This window comes from Camelus dromedarius, chromosome 3, assembly GCF_036321535.1.
Source record: "Camelus dromedarius isolate mCamDro1 chromosome 3, mCamDro1.pat, whole genome shotgun sequence".
NCBI lineage: Eukaryota > Metazoa > Chordata > Mammalia > Artiodactyla > Camelidae > Camelus > Camelus dromedarius.
Window position 1 is genome coordinate 68,638,210 of NC_087438.1, and position 16,876 is coordinate 68,655,085.

General features: G+C 40.0%; 1 protein-coding gene across 2 annotated transcripts in view; it reads right to left on the reverse strand.

The window, feature by feature from the left end:
* Nucleotides 1-11,977, reverse strand: part of ST8SIA4 (ST8 alpha-N-acetyl-neuraminide alpha-2,8-sialyltransferase 4) — an 87,775-nt gene extending 75,798 nt beyond the window's left edge. The window contains exons 1-2 of one of the 2 annotated variants that reach the window (XM_064482768.1): nucleotides 11,462-11,977; nucleotides 5,082-5,213 (exon numbers count right to left, since the gene is read on the reverse strand). In XM_064482768.1, coding sequence (XP_064338838.1) covers nucleotides 5,082-5,213; nucleotides 11,462-11,574 — 245 coding nt within the window. In that variant the 5' untranslated portion in view covers nucleotides 11,575-11,977. The remainder of the gene's footprint in view (nucleotides 1-5,081; nucleotides 5,214-11,461) is intronic. The other variant, XM_010996731.3, reaches the window with a different exon arrangement.
* Nucleotides 11,978-16,876: the final 4,899 nt, after the last annotated feature.

Sequence of the window (16,876 nt, forward strand, 5' to 3'; positions counted from 1 at the left end):
TGTAGGCATCTTTTAGATTATAGATGGAATGGACTATTAAAGTGCTATGGATTTGCTAAGTCTAGTTGTTGTTCAGACTGTAAATGTATTTTTAAAAAAGAAAGAAAGAAGAAAATTAATGCTTAAATATAATTAACTAAATGTCATTGGGAGAATTAAAACCTATTGTATTTATGCTGAACTGAAGTAACACTTTAAAGTATCACCAAGAACACATATGCTTTGCTCAGAAGGAAATTGACAGGAATGAAAAGAGCAGGTTAAAACTACTCCAGAATGAGAGAGAGAGAAAACTCCAACTTCTGGGCTCTACAGAAAAATGAATCAACAAAAGCTAACGGTTAATATGTAGGCTGTACCAGCTAAGTTTTCTGTGTGTGACTCAAAAGAGCAACAACAGAAAAGTTCTTCACAGGCCTGTACCTGTCACTCTGTAAGCATCATGTAACCTTTGAAGCCCTATTAGAAACAGAAACACCTGAGCTTAGCAACTCTTTAAGGGTAAAGATAACTGAATATATGCTGCACTTTTGGTAAGACTGAAAAACTTAATCATAAAGATTATTTTTTGTTAGGCAATGTTGGCTCAAACTGAAAGGGTGGTGTAGACTGTTAAACTGACAGGAATAGATTCTATACAGAAACTTTTCAACTGAATTTTCAAGCAGAACTTCCCTTTAAACATCACCCATCGCTTGAAATAGCAGCTGAAGAGTCCCGAGGAATTAATTTGCTAAACATTGTTTTCACTTGTGAAATGTTAAATATAGCTAACCTATCACCAGGTGCCACTATTTCTTCTCTGTAGGTTTCTTGTCAACAACAGGCACACGTGCTGTGACAACTAAAATTTAATCTAAATGACACTGTTGACTCTGTCAGTAAGTATTGTGAGGCAAATCTTACAGCTGGACTGCTTCACAAGTTGAGAAACAAATTAGGTAATGATACACATACTAGGAATCTGTTTTTGCAAACTTTTGACTCCAGACAAAAATCCCTGAATCAACTCAATTGTTACTGATACAGTTTACTAAAATTAAAAAAAAAAAATTAAGAAACGCCAAGAGTTTCATTATGACTACAAAAAAGCAGAAAGAACATAGTTTTTGTCTCAAAAGAGTATTTCTGCAAGGCAACGTGCCTCAAAACTCTGAAAAAAAAATAACCTGTAGCTTGTTAGGAATTCTGAGATTAGTTAGGATCCTAGCTGTTATAGGAAAGATATTCTTGCTAGTATCAAAAGAAAAAGATCCTGAACACAATCAAATGAAAAGGCAAAATTGCGTCAAAAAGCTTGAAGTATAGCACTTTTCTGATTTAATTTACATCTCAGGGGGCCATTTTGTATTTGGCCCAGCATTTGGTAATACTAAGTGAATACTATCTTATACTTGATCATTTTAGAGCAAAAAACACAACCACTGTGTACTTCATAAAGATGCATTTTAATAGTATGTATTATTAGTATTGTAGTTTTCCAAAAAAATTGTCTCATGTAAGAGCTCTGGTTCTGCAGTCAAACAGGCCTGGCTTTGCAGCCCGACTCTGGGACCAACCAGTTGTGTGGCCCAAGATGTGCTCTACTGGTCACTTACTGAACAAAGTGAGTGGAAGAAATGTGCGCTGATCTGTTTCTAAAGTAAATCAATGCACACCACAGCAAATTCTTTTTGACGGGTAAAGTACATATAAATTTGCAATTATGTTTAGTCAGCCTGCAAATGCTGTCCGTTCAAGAACTTTCATACATGATGACTGAATTGAGAATATTTTTGCTGACTAATTAATTACGATGTGCTTAATCCGTCCTGATGAGTAGCTGAGCTCATACATTTCTATATATCCATATCTAGTATTGAAATCTTTAGACTTCTATTCAACATATGAAAAATGAGAAAAAAGAGAAACAACCCAAAGATGGAAAAAAAAAAAATCAAGTCACAAGTGTTGGACACAACCAAATAATCTCTCAGTACAATGTTCACAGATACTCACAACATCTGATGTATCATAAATGTGTCATGTCTCAGCTTACAAGAATAAAGAACAAACTACTACCAATAAAACCAAGCCTTTAACCAAATTAATTAGTTTAATTGCAACATTAGCTGTGGAATGCATAAATTTCCCTAAATCTTGATGAATTTTCAGAGTACAATGAACTAATACACGGAACCATCTCTCAGACAACTCCCAGAGATACAGTTGTTTAATGAATATATATGAATCAATTCTTGATGTGCTTGTGGAAGGCAGCAGAGTGCATATCGGCTGAAAGAATTAGTAATAACAAAGAAAATCATGTCTACAAGTGTAGGGAAAAACAATTTATCTTCAGGGACTGTTCCACATTTTAATGCAAATAGATAAATAATTTATTAAGAATGTGCACAAGAGCATTATAAGTTTAATGAGATTTTTAAAAGTGAGAAAGATTTGTAAGCATAGTTCAATCATGTAAGATCAAAAACGATTAGTTGTAATGTCTTAATCCAAAACTTCAAAGTAGAATTTTGAAAACATTTGTAAAATATGCCCATATCCACTCAAAGACACAAAGTAATATGGTTCTTCATAAATGTTATAGATGTGGGGAAGAAACAAAGGAAAATAACAATCCAAAATACCTTATGTTTCTAGCATGACTTAAAAAAAAGCTAAGCCAACAATCAGACATTTTTATGTTCTAAATTTAGTATTACAGGTGTCAAATTGATTGGTATTTACTAGTCACGACTGTTACAGGCAATTATAATTTTTATGAACTGTTTGTACATTGTACAATAATGGTTTAACAAATTATTATTTCCTTATATGGAAGTGGCAACTTTGCATGTGTTATTCAGTATTTGCTCACTGTTTTATTGTTTGCTTCTTTATCTGTGAAGGAGAACCATATGGAAAGAGCACTGTCATCTCATTCACATTGTTAGCTGTTATAATTGAAAATAAATCACCCTCAAAGATATAAATGCAACCCTCATTAATTTATAAAGTTGCAACAATGAATTGCTTGGGTCAAAAGGGATTTATGTTAAATACCCTTAGCTTGAAAGCATGCTCAGATACATTAATTAAACTATTATCTTTTACTTTTTAAATTTTTATTAGACTTTCTTTTATCTGATATATTATTTAGCACGGCTAGATAATATTAATTAAACAATTACAATTTCTTATTTTACTTTACCTTCTTCCATTAGCTTCCTTTACCCAACTTGTAGAGCCTTACCTATTTGACACCCTTCCTGCCAAATCATTCAAACTTGGAGGTTCTTTTTAGGCATTCTTATAGATCTAATATTTTCTTTTTAAATCATGTATATTTCTTTCTTTTCAACCTAATTCCAAGAAATATAAGTCCTTGCTCTGTTTAAACTCAACCACTGTATTTATGACTCCATCTAGTCTCACCTTCTGTAGCTTTGTCCTCATAATTATCTCATCTCTTACAATTTCTAAATTCAAATGTGGGTAAAGGAGTATGAGATAGTGGGGAAGATACTACGTAGGTATCATGAGAAAAGGGGGCCCCAGGTGTAAAACTGTCAAACTAGAGAGTTTATGATTAGTGTTGGCTTCAGCCAACAGGTTCTCAAGAGAAATAAAGGTCCAGAATTGTCACATTTTTCAATTTCTGAAGAGTATATGAACATCTGTACTTTTAAAAGTCATCTCCTAATTTTTAATACTGCTTTAAGTTGTTTTTTTTAATCCAGTTGAAATAAATATTGCTTGCTGACCATATTCTACCCAGAAGACACCAATTTATAAACTGTATCAGAGTTGCACTACATCAGACTCTAGTCATCATCTCCTTGTTCTGGTACTCTGCCTACAAATACACAGAGTTCTCTCTGAACTAAAAGCAACAGACATATACCAGTTGACACTGCCGTGATTTGATTCCTGTTGCCATTCCAGTCACTTTGAATGCTTAAAACAAAATAGCCTAACCATGCCTGCATTTCCCTGGCACTCATCTCTTTTTCATTCCCAGACATTCTTTGAAGTATATTTCAGTGAGTGCCTTTGCTGCAATGCATTCTATAAACTGCTATGCAAACTCTAAAGATGAGTGCAGCAGACTCTTTCTAGTAGTTATAGTTGCTTATAATCTATATTAGACGTAGATGTGATTCAAGAAGTGAGGAGGTAGAAATCCAAAGATCAGCAGCTTACCCTCTTAACCACTAACCTACCCTTACAAAATCTGTGTTACTATCCAATCATTGAGTAACTAGCATTTTGCCAATACCAGAAAAATGCAATGATTGTATTATGTAAAGAATGGTTGTTCTCTTGAACTTTTTTAAAGAGTTCTGATTTACTAAAATTCTCTGATTAAACATACCAAACAATGCAGCAATGTTACTATAGAAAAAATGATCTGCCTGCTTCCTCCATAATTAGGAAGGTCTGGCCCTAACTTTCTTATTAGAGGATTATAATCAAAGAAAACAAGATATAATGGATATGTGTGGGCAATAAGTTTGATTTCAAGAGCTGTTTAAGCTTTTAAATGCCAGAATCCTACAAAAAAATAAAAAATAAACCAATACTCTAGAAAGCTTATTTGCTGATTTTTACCTACTTAGGATATAATTATTGAGAACTTTATTACAGGAGCTCACATAGAAATACCCATTCACAGAGAAAGTCAAATTGTTAGTAAAAGAGGAGTTGGATAGGCTCTATTTTTATCCAGTGTGAGAAAATACAAGATCAGTATGAAGATTTTAGAGAAGTTAAAGATAATTCTCAAAATATATGTCCATCCTGAGTAATAGAGTAAAGAATAGTATGTTAAATATTAGGATTCTGTTGAATATTTTATTCCATTAGTATAAAGACAGTATATTAAAAACTCACATATTCATCCTTAAATTTCTCACTGTATAATGATTTCAGTTTTATGGTTTCACATCCTTCAGTGAGCAACATTAAATAGAGCTGGTTCACTCTTATTAAAGTATTCATACTTAAACTATAAATCAAGCATTCAATCTAAGTTTGCCAAGCCCAACGTATTCTGGAACATGAAGTGAAATTTACTATGCCTTATTAAGGAAACTCACCTTATCTCCAGGACCAAAGAGGAATTGATTTTCCAACCTTCTACAGAATGCTGGAAGATTGAAGAGCCAGCCTTTCGAGTGATTTTATCAGAACTATTGACAAGTGATCGACTCAAACACAGTTCACCATCTCTGAAAAAAAAGCCAAAATGTCAGCTTTGTGAAAGTAAGTTGCATTTTGTTTAAGTAGCACAATACATAATTGATATAGAGTACAGGTGACAAATTATAGATGCAATTTTTTCTACAAGTTAGAAGAACAGTTGTATAAGCATGATGGAAGGCATTATAAAGATTAGGTGAATATGGCTTTATTAGGAAAATCATTTACACTTTTTATTTTTGAAATAAAAATACTTTCATCTAAAGAAAAGATCTTTGTGGTATTTAAAGAAAAAAAAAAAAAAAAACAACTCCCGTCAAAGTTCTGTTCCCCTTTAGTCCCTCCCTCCCTGCTGTGTTTAGACAATACAGACAGGATGTTTGGCCAGTTCTCCTGCATCCCAATATTGTAATTTTATTTTCACAGAAGACACAGAAACATAATGGAAAGAGCTTTTGTTCTGAAGTAAGGAGACCTTAGATTATCAGGTGATCTGGGCATGTCTGTAATTCTACCACTTGTTAGGCTGTATGTCCTTCGACAATATTCTCTTCCCAAGCTACTGTGGCCTTAGCCTATCTTTAAAATTGCAAAAATATTATCTAATATGCTTTGACTTCATGAGGATTGAGACTCTGTATGTGAAAGTAATTTATAAAGCACAAGCGAAGTGCTAATTTCTAAAACTGCATTGGTCTCAAAAGATCTCAACAATGAGACACTTCCTGATAGTTGGTGGTGAGGAGATATTGTAATGGAGAGAAAACCCATTCAGTAGCCATTATTACTGGTATCTTTTATTATATCAAAAAGTCAACTGTGCTACCCTCACCAATCAACAGTATAAGGCAAGTATACCATTCGGCATGCTCGTAGCAGGGTACTGGTGGTGGTGATGATGGTGACAAATACTTATGATTGCATTCATGCCATTAGGATCTTTATAGATAAACTTATTCATTGTTTCAATAGACTATTTCTTTATACTTTATAGCTGTAAACCCAGACTCAGAGAATTAAAAAGCCACCTATTTATGGTATAGCCCTATCAATATCTGCATGTACTTCTTTACATGCTACCTTTTAATTTTTTAGAATCTCAAAAACATAGTTAAAAAGTAACATGGCTATTTGTTCAGTCACAAAGTCTAAATCTGTGTTTATTATGTAGGCAGTGCTCCCTTACTATCAATGGAAACATTGCCTATGTAACAGCTGCTAGATGAATTCTGTAACTGGAGGCTTATAGTTTGGTATTTTGGTTTGCATTCTTTTTTAAACATGTAGTTTCAGTGTGAAGCAACTCAAAACATCAAATGCAACTACTCCCTGTGAAATTTAGAACTCTATAAAAATTAATATTTTTAAATGTCCTACTGATGAAAATGATACACTTGCATGCCTATGCATGGCTAATAATAGCCATTGTATCGAGGTCATTTAGGATGCAAGGAAACATAGGGTGCAATTACTACTCAGTGGCTCAGAGTCAATTTTTATATTACATTTCTAATGATAAAACTACATCTGGATGAAAATTTGGATATAAACAGAGTTAACCATCACACTTTAGGAGATGTGCCTTCAAGAAGCATGGACACAAACTCTCATCATTTCTCGGTGTAGGGTCTTCCCAATCTTCACCTTGCTAATAACTGGCATATCAATACCATCTTTTTCTTAATCACAGACTGCTATAATAATTATTTTCACCACCAACAAGCTTTTATATGAGAAGAAAGCTGGCATTTTAAAATATCTGTGGAAGACTGCTTTACTGACAGGTAGATACATTGCTATAAGGTGGAATGACTTATAATGTGCAGACTCTTTTCAGAACTTCTAAGATTAAAAAAAAAAGTGGTTTAAAAGTTTAAATCAGTTTTACATTAATGAAATGCTACCATATTACTCTGCTCTTTGAATTGTTTTCAAAGTCAAATTTCAGACTTCTATCACTGGAAAGAACTCTGAATGAAAATAGCTACAACTAGTCACACTTCTCCTTGAAGTCAATAGAATTCAGTCTGAGAAGGCCAGGCTTCCTACAATTTGAGGCTCTGGAGCAAATTTCTTTGTATAAAGTTAAATGAGTCCCAAGGGATTTCTCACTTGGGATCTTGTAGTATTTGGTCTTAGAAAAGGCTTTTCCTTCCTGTGAATGCAAGGCATGAAGGATGTTGCCACCCCCTACTAGTTTCTCATTGCAGATCACACACGACTGCTAAACAGCTGCACCGAAAACATTTCTTGCATACGGCTCTATACAGGAACACTCAAAACATACTTCTAAAGGGATAATCACTCAACACCTCAAAAAAATAACACAACATAAAGCAATATATACTATAAAGTATTCTTGCTTACATGGAGCTAAGAGAAACCCACTTAGTTACTCATGCGATTCCAGTGACAGAAACTAATCGGTAATTATGAGTCTTTACAAATATTTTTCTCTTCGAAGTATGAATTGTCAGCATTACCACAATTTAATTCTGCAGTACACAACAAATATGATTAATTTTGTTTCATGAATGTGGTCCCCAAAAGCCCTACATTCAGCCCCACCGTAAACTCTTCTTGAATTGGCTTTGGAATGAATGGGTTCCCTTAGGTTAAATTTCCTCCTTAATATAAAAATTTAAATCATTTAAATGAAAAGAACTTGCATCAGAGTAAACCCGAACACTAACAGCAGGCCATTTTGCGTTTTCATTACTTAAGTGTTAGAACAACTAAAAATAAAGATGAGATGTACTACCTTAACTTACTGTCTATGGCTTTTAGTAGAATTCCAAATGTAACATACGAAGTAACATGCAGGTTCTGGTTTCTGGAGTTACAAAAGTGTGTTCTACCCTGGAACAAACTGGAACTAACTTTGCTGACAATAATTAACACTCTAAGTATGAATGCTTATCTCCACTGTCAGTTCTACCGGAAGTTTCATAACTAATACTGGTGATCATTCAGTGAGATAACCAAAAGCACACAGTCAAATTATAAAGATTTCTAGATAATAGGAAAATTAAGTTAAAGTCTCATGGGCAACAAGGAAAAGAGTATGTGGCAAATTTTAAGGAATAATAATCAAAACAAATGTTTATATGGTATTAAAGTTAGTGTTACACTTTCATATATATTATCTCATTAAATGAGCATACCCACATATTTTTACCTATAGGACCCTTAAGTTAACACATTTCAAATTATACCCAAAGAGCACACAGAGCTAGTAAAACTATAGGTCAATTGTGAGGCAAGTGCCATTTTTCCTATTAAGAAAAAAACATCAATCAAAAATAGACCATTTCAACCCCCCAATGCCCTTTGAGTTAAACTTTATTAACTAATCAACATAAGGCAATGAATACTTTTAAATATCTAACAGTTACTTGACTTATTCTCCAATAATTCCTTATAAAAAGCATGCTGCTAGAATTCCTATGGAGATACGGGAACATGGATGGTTGGTAGGAAAGTTGTGCTTCTGTTCTTTTTCCTTCCACGTGGAATGACTGCTCAGTATTTTTATATATATATATAGAACAAGAACACTTGCACTGACTCTAGTTGGGACCCCCAGTTAAAAGGGAGGGAGGTCGAATAAACATGGCAAAAATGGTAGCAGGGAAGCTAAATATGAATCTCGGAGGATGTTCTATGACACAAGGACTACGTAAGGCCCTTAAGTGAATCTACCGCCCACTCTCAAGGCACGCAGTGCCCCCCAAAGGTCAGAGACTAACGGTTACCTCACTGTTGATTACTGGCCCGGGTTTTGGGGCCAAACGGCCACTCTAGTTTACTCATCTCAAAAGAAGCCCCTCCACGTGGCTTGGAAAGAGAGTCAAAAATGCGAATGTTTGATGAGTCAACTCCTCCACCAGCTGCACTAGTCAGGAGTTGAAACGAAATCTTCAACTGGTACAACAAGCTTTTCCTCTGAACGATTCATCCGAGGGAGGAGGGAAAGGGCGCACAGGGGGCACTAGCGGTCCTCACGGTGCCCCCGGCGGCGCCCACTCCAGGGTCTCAGGGAAGAGCCGGCGGCGGCGGCGGCGGCGGCGGCGGCGGCGGCGGCGGCAGCGGGCGCTGCGGGGCGCGGGCACGCGCGACGCCGGCAGTCGGCTCTCCGCCTCGCCCCGCACGGCCGTAATTACGGGATTAATTAGGGAGGAGGAGCCCGGTTGGAGACTGAGCAGTAAAAGTTATTATTATTATTTTTAAGGGGGCCTGATTCCTGCAACAAAGTCTTCCCCCGTCTCCTCGCTCATTCTTCCACCCACGCTGCCAGCCCTCGGGGAGCAAGGGGAGGCTCCTGTGCGCACCTCTCCTGCTTCATTAACTCCTGCGGCCTCCCCGCGCAGTCTCAGAGGAGCTGGGAAAGGTCGGCTCAGCCGGAAAAGGGTGCGGGAGAAACCCCGCGGCTAGCCCGACCGCCACGTCCCTGCCTGCCTGCGCCCTCCTCCTCTTCGTCCACGCCCGGCCGCGTCCAGGAAAGGCCACAGGAGGAAGGTCGCCCGCGAAATGGGGGCATCCCAAGTCTGTTTTCCCCAGAGGGACTTGGGGTGCGCTTCTCCTTCCTGCCGGCGGTTTAGGGAGGCCGGGAGAAGGCGCCTTGGCAGCATGTGGCGCCTCCTCTCGCCTCACTTGTCCCGCCCACTCTCGCTCTCCAGGGGTTGCGAGCCAAGGGCCCGAACCTCAGAGTCCTGGCGAGGCTTGGCCGCTTTGTCTGGACTCAAGCTTATCTTCGGAGCCCACCAGACCGGAAGGGAACAAAGAGCTTCGACCCCCACGCCCCAGCCTCCGCCTTTCCCCCAGGCGCCGGTTCACCACCTTCCTAAAGACCCCTTTGTCTGCCTGGAAAGCACAGGTCTACAGAGGATGCCCACACCCACGCCCGGAGCCCTTCTTTTCTGACAATCGAGCTAGGCTGAATTTTCCACCCACCCACTCCGTGTGTTAACGGCCTCATAGAGTTCGGCATCGCCCCCCCCCCGCGAATAAAATAGACCATTTAGAGATTTGTTGATGCATAACAATCATCCAGCCCATCCCTTATATGCTTTTTCATTCTTTCAGTCCTTTTAGATTGTACTTCTTTCTTAATTTGCTACAAAATAATAATTTATTCTGTAAGGATAAGCCGGAGTCTTGCTCACTTAAATTCTCTTTACTTAGGGGGGAGCAGGAATATTACGAAATGGAGTGCATGAAGTTTCTGTGCGTGCGTGTGTGTGTGTGTGTGTGTGTGTGTGTGTACGCGCACGCACATTTTAGCGGTCCTGTGCGCCCCTCTCCCGCCCCAACACACACAATGGCAAAGGTTCTATCTTCGTTTTTATAAATGTCAGGGAAAATAAAAACCAGGCTGATATCTCTGCTAGTTCTGAGTTTCCGATAGCAACAACGGACGCCTCCAGATGAGGGAGGATTTCCGAAACAGGACTTTGAACAGAGTTGACAACCACGTTCACATCCTCAGAAAACGCTTCCAAGATATGTAAGCAACACAAAGTCGCAGCCACCTCCTGGGTAAACTTCAAAGACAGAGGCCAGGGGGAGGGAGGAAGGAAGTGTGATATTTAGAGAACTTACTGGGTGGAGGAAGATTCTGAACTCATCTAGACAAACTAAAGAAAGCAGAAATATAGTCTGTGTGAAGCTACAGTACCCGGTTTCCAAAACTGTAACCATGACGCCCATGCATTTTACCCACGGAGAGCAAGTAAGTATCGTTGGTTGTCCTGGAGTTTCTAATTAAAATTATGATACACAGACCCTATCCAATGCCAAAGAATTGTAAAGAAACAGAGGAGACACATTTCCTGCTTTCTGGGCTTTAACTTCAGCCTTTCAGGAAGCCAGCTTTCTCTAGAATCTCCGGATAGCGATAGGGCAGAGAAAGAAGGGAGGACAACTAGATGGTGAATAAAGACATCTCGGATGAGTTCTGCCCTGTCATTAAAAGGACAAGGGCACCCGTTCTTTGTTGACACTTCTGCGGTGACTTCTCCTTGGCGTGCGAGCCCTGGCGCCAACACAACTGTCACTATCACCGCAAAGAGCAAGTTGAACTCGTACCGGGAGCACGCCGTACAGAAGCACACACACCTCAACAACAGCCTTTGTTATTTAATTCCTGGGACGGAACACACACACACAAGCTGACACGAACACACATAGTATCCCAGCCCTCACTCTATAGTCTATATTCACATTTCATTTACTGCTAGACTTTTTGTCATTTCCTAAAATGAAGCTTTGCATTTACCCGATGAGTTGCGTCTCCTGGTGCTCCTCAGTTCTTGCTATTTCTTTTGTCTTATAAAAGATCAGGAGCAGACTTATCGTGCAGATGGTCCACCTCTTCCTAATGGAGCGCATCTTGGGTGCCCGGGAAAGTCCTGGTTGCTCCAGCTCCCTCACCTTCTCTTCATGTGAAGGCTCCGTTTTGGGGAGATGTAGTCGCGGGGACGTGGGGGGGTAATCTGTAAAACGCGAGGAGAGCGTCGGGCTGGGATTTCAGCAGCAGGTCTCGAGGGTCCTCTGCGGCCGAGCTCCCGGTAGTCTTTCAACGCTGCCCAAGCGCTCTCCCTCGCGGTTCCCGCCAGCCCTGCCCTAGTCGCTCCGCGCTGCCTCCCTGAGGCTCAGGTTTCTTTTCAGAAGAGACACCTTGTGCACTGGAGGTGGCGGCCGCTTCTGCAGCTGGGTTCGGGGGCGTCACTGGCCCTTCCCTTTTCCTAGCAGGGAAATGATGAGCAAAACCAGCCAATCACGGGACTGAGGGGGCGGAGGCTGCTGTTGCCTTGCGTTGCTGGAGAGTAACGTCGCCGGCGCTGCCCGCACAGTGCCGGGAGAGGAAGCTCACAAAATCACAGTCATGTATACACACACACACGCACACGCACACGCACACACTCACGCACGCACCAGTACTCGCACATCGTGTGAAGAGCGCAGCGCACTAGGATTAAGTCTGGTCGCCCTCCCGGGACACCAAAGCGTTACCTCCGTGTACAAGGAAGCACCGAGATAGTCTGTCCGCATCAGCGTGGAAGGGACACTTCAGCTGGGGACAGATCAGAGATATGTCCTGCTGGGATAAAGCTGGGGGTGGGCAGCAAGAGGGGTAGGTTCTTCCAAGTTTCTTTGCTAAATATACACACACGCGCACACAAACGCACGCCTTCCTAGCAGAGTGCATGGGGGAGGGAGGAGGAAGGAGTCGGAGGACGTTTTATATTCCGTGCACAGCTCAATCTGGAAAGTACAGATACACACATGAGCGGATCAGCAGATCGTCCACTCAGGGAGGGTCGTAGATGACCATCCCAATTCAGAATCTTGCAGGAAGCAAGTGATGACAGAGGTGTCACTAGGAACTTTATGGATATTTATCTGACTCTTATTCATTGCTATTTGGAAACTCCTCACGCAGCAGTCAAGGAAAACCCAATCCCACTTAAACTTCGCTGTGGAGAAACAGGATTATGAGAAAAGCAGAAACTGCTGTTTAAACGAAGGAAGGAAGAAGAAAGGAAGACGGAAGAGCAAGTTCTCTGAAAGTCTCAATAATGTGTATTTAGCCTAATTTTCACCCTCTCCTCCCCTCTACTGTCTTTTGTTTGTTTTGTTTGTCACTTCTACTGTATTGTGTGGCAGGGGCACTCTTCCATTCTTGGGGTCAAGTCTTTAGTCAGAGTACCTCTCCACGTCTTTGGTCCCCACCCTCACCCAGAGAGAAGCTTGCTACTCCGGATACACCACGCCATGGTTTGGCTTTTACCGCGGGACTGCTGGAGATGGGTCCGTGGTACCCTCGCGTGAGACAGTGCCCGGAAGCCAGGATCTCCCCCATCTATCTGAGCAGGTTCCAAGCTCTCCGCCTCCATCCCTTCCCCCAGAGCCTCTCTCAGTTCAGTTCCTTGTTCCTTCAGGTTGAGCAGTGTCTCCACCTGTCATCCACTCTTGGTACCTGGGGTTTACACCTCCCTAAACCCAGAAAAGGTGAGACTCACCACCAATCCTCCATGGAAGGAGGAGGGCAAAAGCAGGTATTCTGAATTTCTAGTCCCTTGACAGCCTAAAATAACACAGCTTACAGCCAACACCTTTGGTTAAAAACCTGCGATCCCTGGCAATGTTTGCCATTCTTCCCCTAAGATTTAAAAAGTTAAGAACCTCTCAGGTCTTCAGTCTCCTATTTACAACAGAGCAAATAGGAGGTTGGGTCTAAAATGCTCAAAGGAGCAAGTAATTATGAACCTTTATTGACACTACAAGTGGCCCGCCGGGAGCCTTTTGCGTTTATTGATGTCTAGGCAAATCCCGCTTGCATTAATGCATCTCTATCACGCTGACTTCTCAACTAGCAGAAACAGCAAGAAAAAAACAGCTTCTCATTTAAGTTAAAAGGATATTGAGATGCCACGGGGAGGGGTGGGGGCGGGAAGTGGAGGGTCAGCAATGCATGGTTAGGATGCTAACTACTCTAGGTTATCTTTTGATTTTTAAGCAGTAAACAAACATATTCTGTATTTCAAATAAAACGCTACTCGCTGCTGCTGCTGCTGCTGATGGAGTAATATGCATCACTTTATTAAATTCTTCCAACACTTTTTAAGCAATACCTATGGGCCAGACAATGTGTAAGGCCATGGGAACACAGAGATGAATAAAATACAGCATCTAACCAGACACAAAGATCACTCACTCAGAGAAGGACAGATTGTGAAAAATAACTAAATAAAAATAAGTTGCAGTACGGCACCAGGAGCTAAACAGCAGCATTTGAAGTATATACCTTGTATCTGGGTAAACTACTGGATGGAAACAGATAAAATGTTTGTCTTTGGCAGCAGGGAAGGTGAGCTTCCTGGGAAAGGGCACACATACACTGAGGTTTGCAAAGTGAAGGGCGAAGCCAGGCAGACGGAGGGTGGAACATTGTAAGCAGAGGAAAAAGTACGTACACACAGAGAGGAATAAAATGCTGGAGCTTTGGGGGAACTTGGAAGTAGTTTAATACTGTTGGAACAGGAAGTGGGAAGCGAGAGTAGTGGGACATATCTTCAGTGTGATCATAATAATCTAACGCTCCACAGTGTCGAACTGTCTTCTCTGATAGGAAAGTTGCACCATGAAAAGCTTCAAGAGGGTAGTGGTTTTAATTCATGTATTAAGCTTTAAGGTAAATTTGGGGAAACAGTTCACCTGGCCCAAACAAAACAAACCCACAAACAACAAAACTAAAGCATACCAAGAACTAGTTACGGGAACACATAAGAAAATTTAAATATCAAGAAAAGAAAAAATTAACTCTCCAATTATATAAAGCTGCTGTTTCTGAATTCATTAAGCATAGCACCTTTTATACTGAGGTGAACACTTCTGAATGATGGATAATGGTTCAGTGAAACTCAAGAGATTCCCCTTTCCATATATGAACAATTCAGTGTTGAGAGTGTAATTTAATGTCATTTGTTTGATATTATTAGATTCATAAAATATGCATCCATAAAAATTTGAGAAGTCAAAAAAAAAAAAAAACAATACAGGCCAACACTAATGCCAAGTTGAGGACAGTCTTGTTCTTCTCAATATGCTATTAGGTACAAGAACTGTAAATATAGATGTTGGGTAAAAAGTCTTATCCACAGAAGAGTCTTTTGGGCTTAACTCCCTCCATTAGAATGCCTGTTTTGATGATCCTGAAAAATTAAAGTTGTTCCTAAGTTTCCATTCTATCTTTGGACTGTAAGTTCTTCAATAAAGAGAACACATTTGTCTTTATTCAGCACAAATCTGCAATTACACAGTACCCTATGAATAAATAATGCAAGTAATGGCAGCTGGTTTTTAAATGCTACTTTATCCTTTAACTTAATGTAAATCATGTTTTAATTGCTGGCTGTGCCCTCAACTTCAGCTGGAAAGAAATGAATAGACATTTGCAATCTCATGGTGGAATTTTTAATAGCCCATGACATTTTTTAATAGACTATTTTTTAGAGCAGTTTCAGGTGGATAGTAATGTTCAGTAGAAAGCACAGACTTCCAATATATCCACTTGGGAGGCAAAGATATTGAATAATATCCTCCGAACTGAGAAGGAACTTTGAGATCGAAAAACAAAGCAGGCAATTCCAAAAGTGCAACTAGGAAGTTTATTGTGGGTAACTTACACACAGGCAGTAAGGATCTGGCGCACAGATGATCCAGGGGTATTCGTAGCTGCACTGAGCACCCATGGGTACAGGTGGTACAGGAGGATTTAAAGGGGCCAAAGCTAAAAATAGAATCTGACTATGAAGCAAGAAGCACTTCTACAGGGATTGGAACCAGGGCTTTTTCCTCCCCTGGAGGCCCAAGACCATTAACTACCTGCATTAGCAAAAGGCATTCTTCCAGTTTTCGTATCAGATGAAGGCAAGGATAAAAGTTGATAGGGAACTCATCTGGCTTGGATGCATTCCTTGTCAATAGACTAAAGTTCAGTCATGAGGGAAGGGGAGTGGGGAGGATGGAGCTGACAAACAGAGTCAGAGAGGCTCAGCCACATGTGTGGTCACCTCCAAACATGCACAGCCTCCCCGACTATCAACGTCCCACACCAGGGTGGTGCATTTGTTAAAGTCGATGAAAGTACATTGATGCATCACTGTTACTCACAGTCCTTAGCTTACATTAGGGTTCACTCTTGGTACTGTATATTCTATGGGCTTTGACAAATGTACAATGATATCCACCCTTATAGCATCGTACAGAGTAGTTTTGCTGCCCTGAAAGTCCTCTGTGCTCTGGCTATCCATTCCCCTCAGCCCAGTCTGTTCCAGGAAACTAGTGATCTTTTTACTACTTCTGTAGGCTTGCCTTTTCCAGAAGTCATAAAGTTGGAATAATACGGTGTGCAGCCCTTCCGTATTGCCTCCTTTTACTCAGTAATATGCTTTAAAGATACCTCCAGATTTTTCCATGGCTTGAAAGCTCATTTCTTTTTATTGCTGAACAATATTACATTATCTGGCTTTTCCACAGTTTACTTGTCCAAATACCTACTAAAGGACATCTTAGTTGCTTCCAAGTTTTGGCAATCATAAAGCTGTTCTGAACATGTGCAGGTTTTTGTGTTTGTGTGTGGACATGTTCTCAGCTCATCTGGGTAAATACCGAAGAGTGCTGTTGCTGATAGGATCGATGGTAAGATTATGGTTAGCTTTGTAAGAAACCTGAAGTGACTACCAAGTGTACTATTTCCATCCCACCAGCAAAGAATGAGAGTTCGTGTTCCTCCACACCCTCACCAGTGTTGTTTTCAGCGTTTTAGCTTTTGGCCATCTAATAGGTGTGTAGTGCTATTTCATTGTTGTTTTAATTTGCATTTCTCTGACAACATATGATATGCTTATTTGCCATCTGTATATCTTCTTTGGTGAGATGTCTGTTTGGATCTTTTGTCCATTTTAAAATCAGGTTGTTCTTTTTTTTTTTTTGCTGGGTTTAAGAGCTTTTTGTATATTTTAAATAAGTCCTTAATCATATATGCCTTTTGCAAATATTTCTTCTAGTCTATGGCTTGTTTTCTGTCTCTTGACAGTGACATTCATAGAAGTTTATAATTTAGATTAAGTCCAGCTTATCCATTATTTCCTCTATTGATCATGCCTTTGATGCTGTATCTAAAACA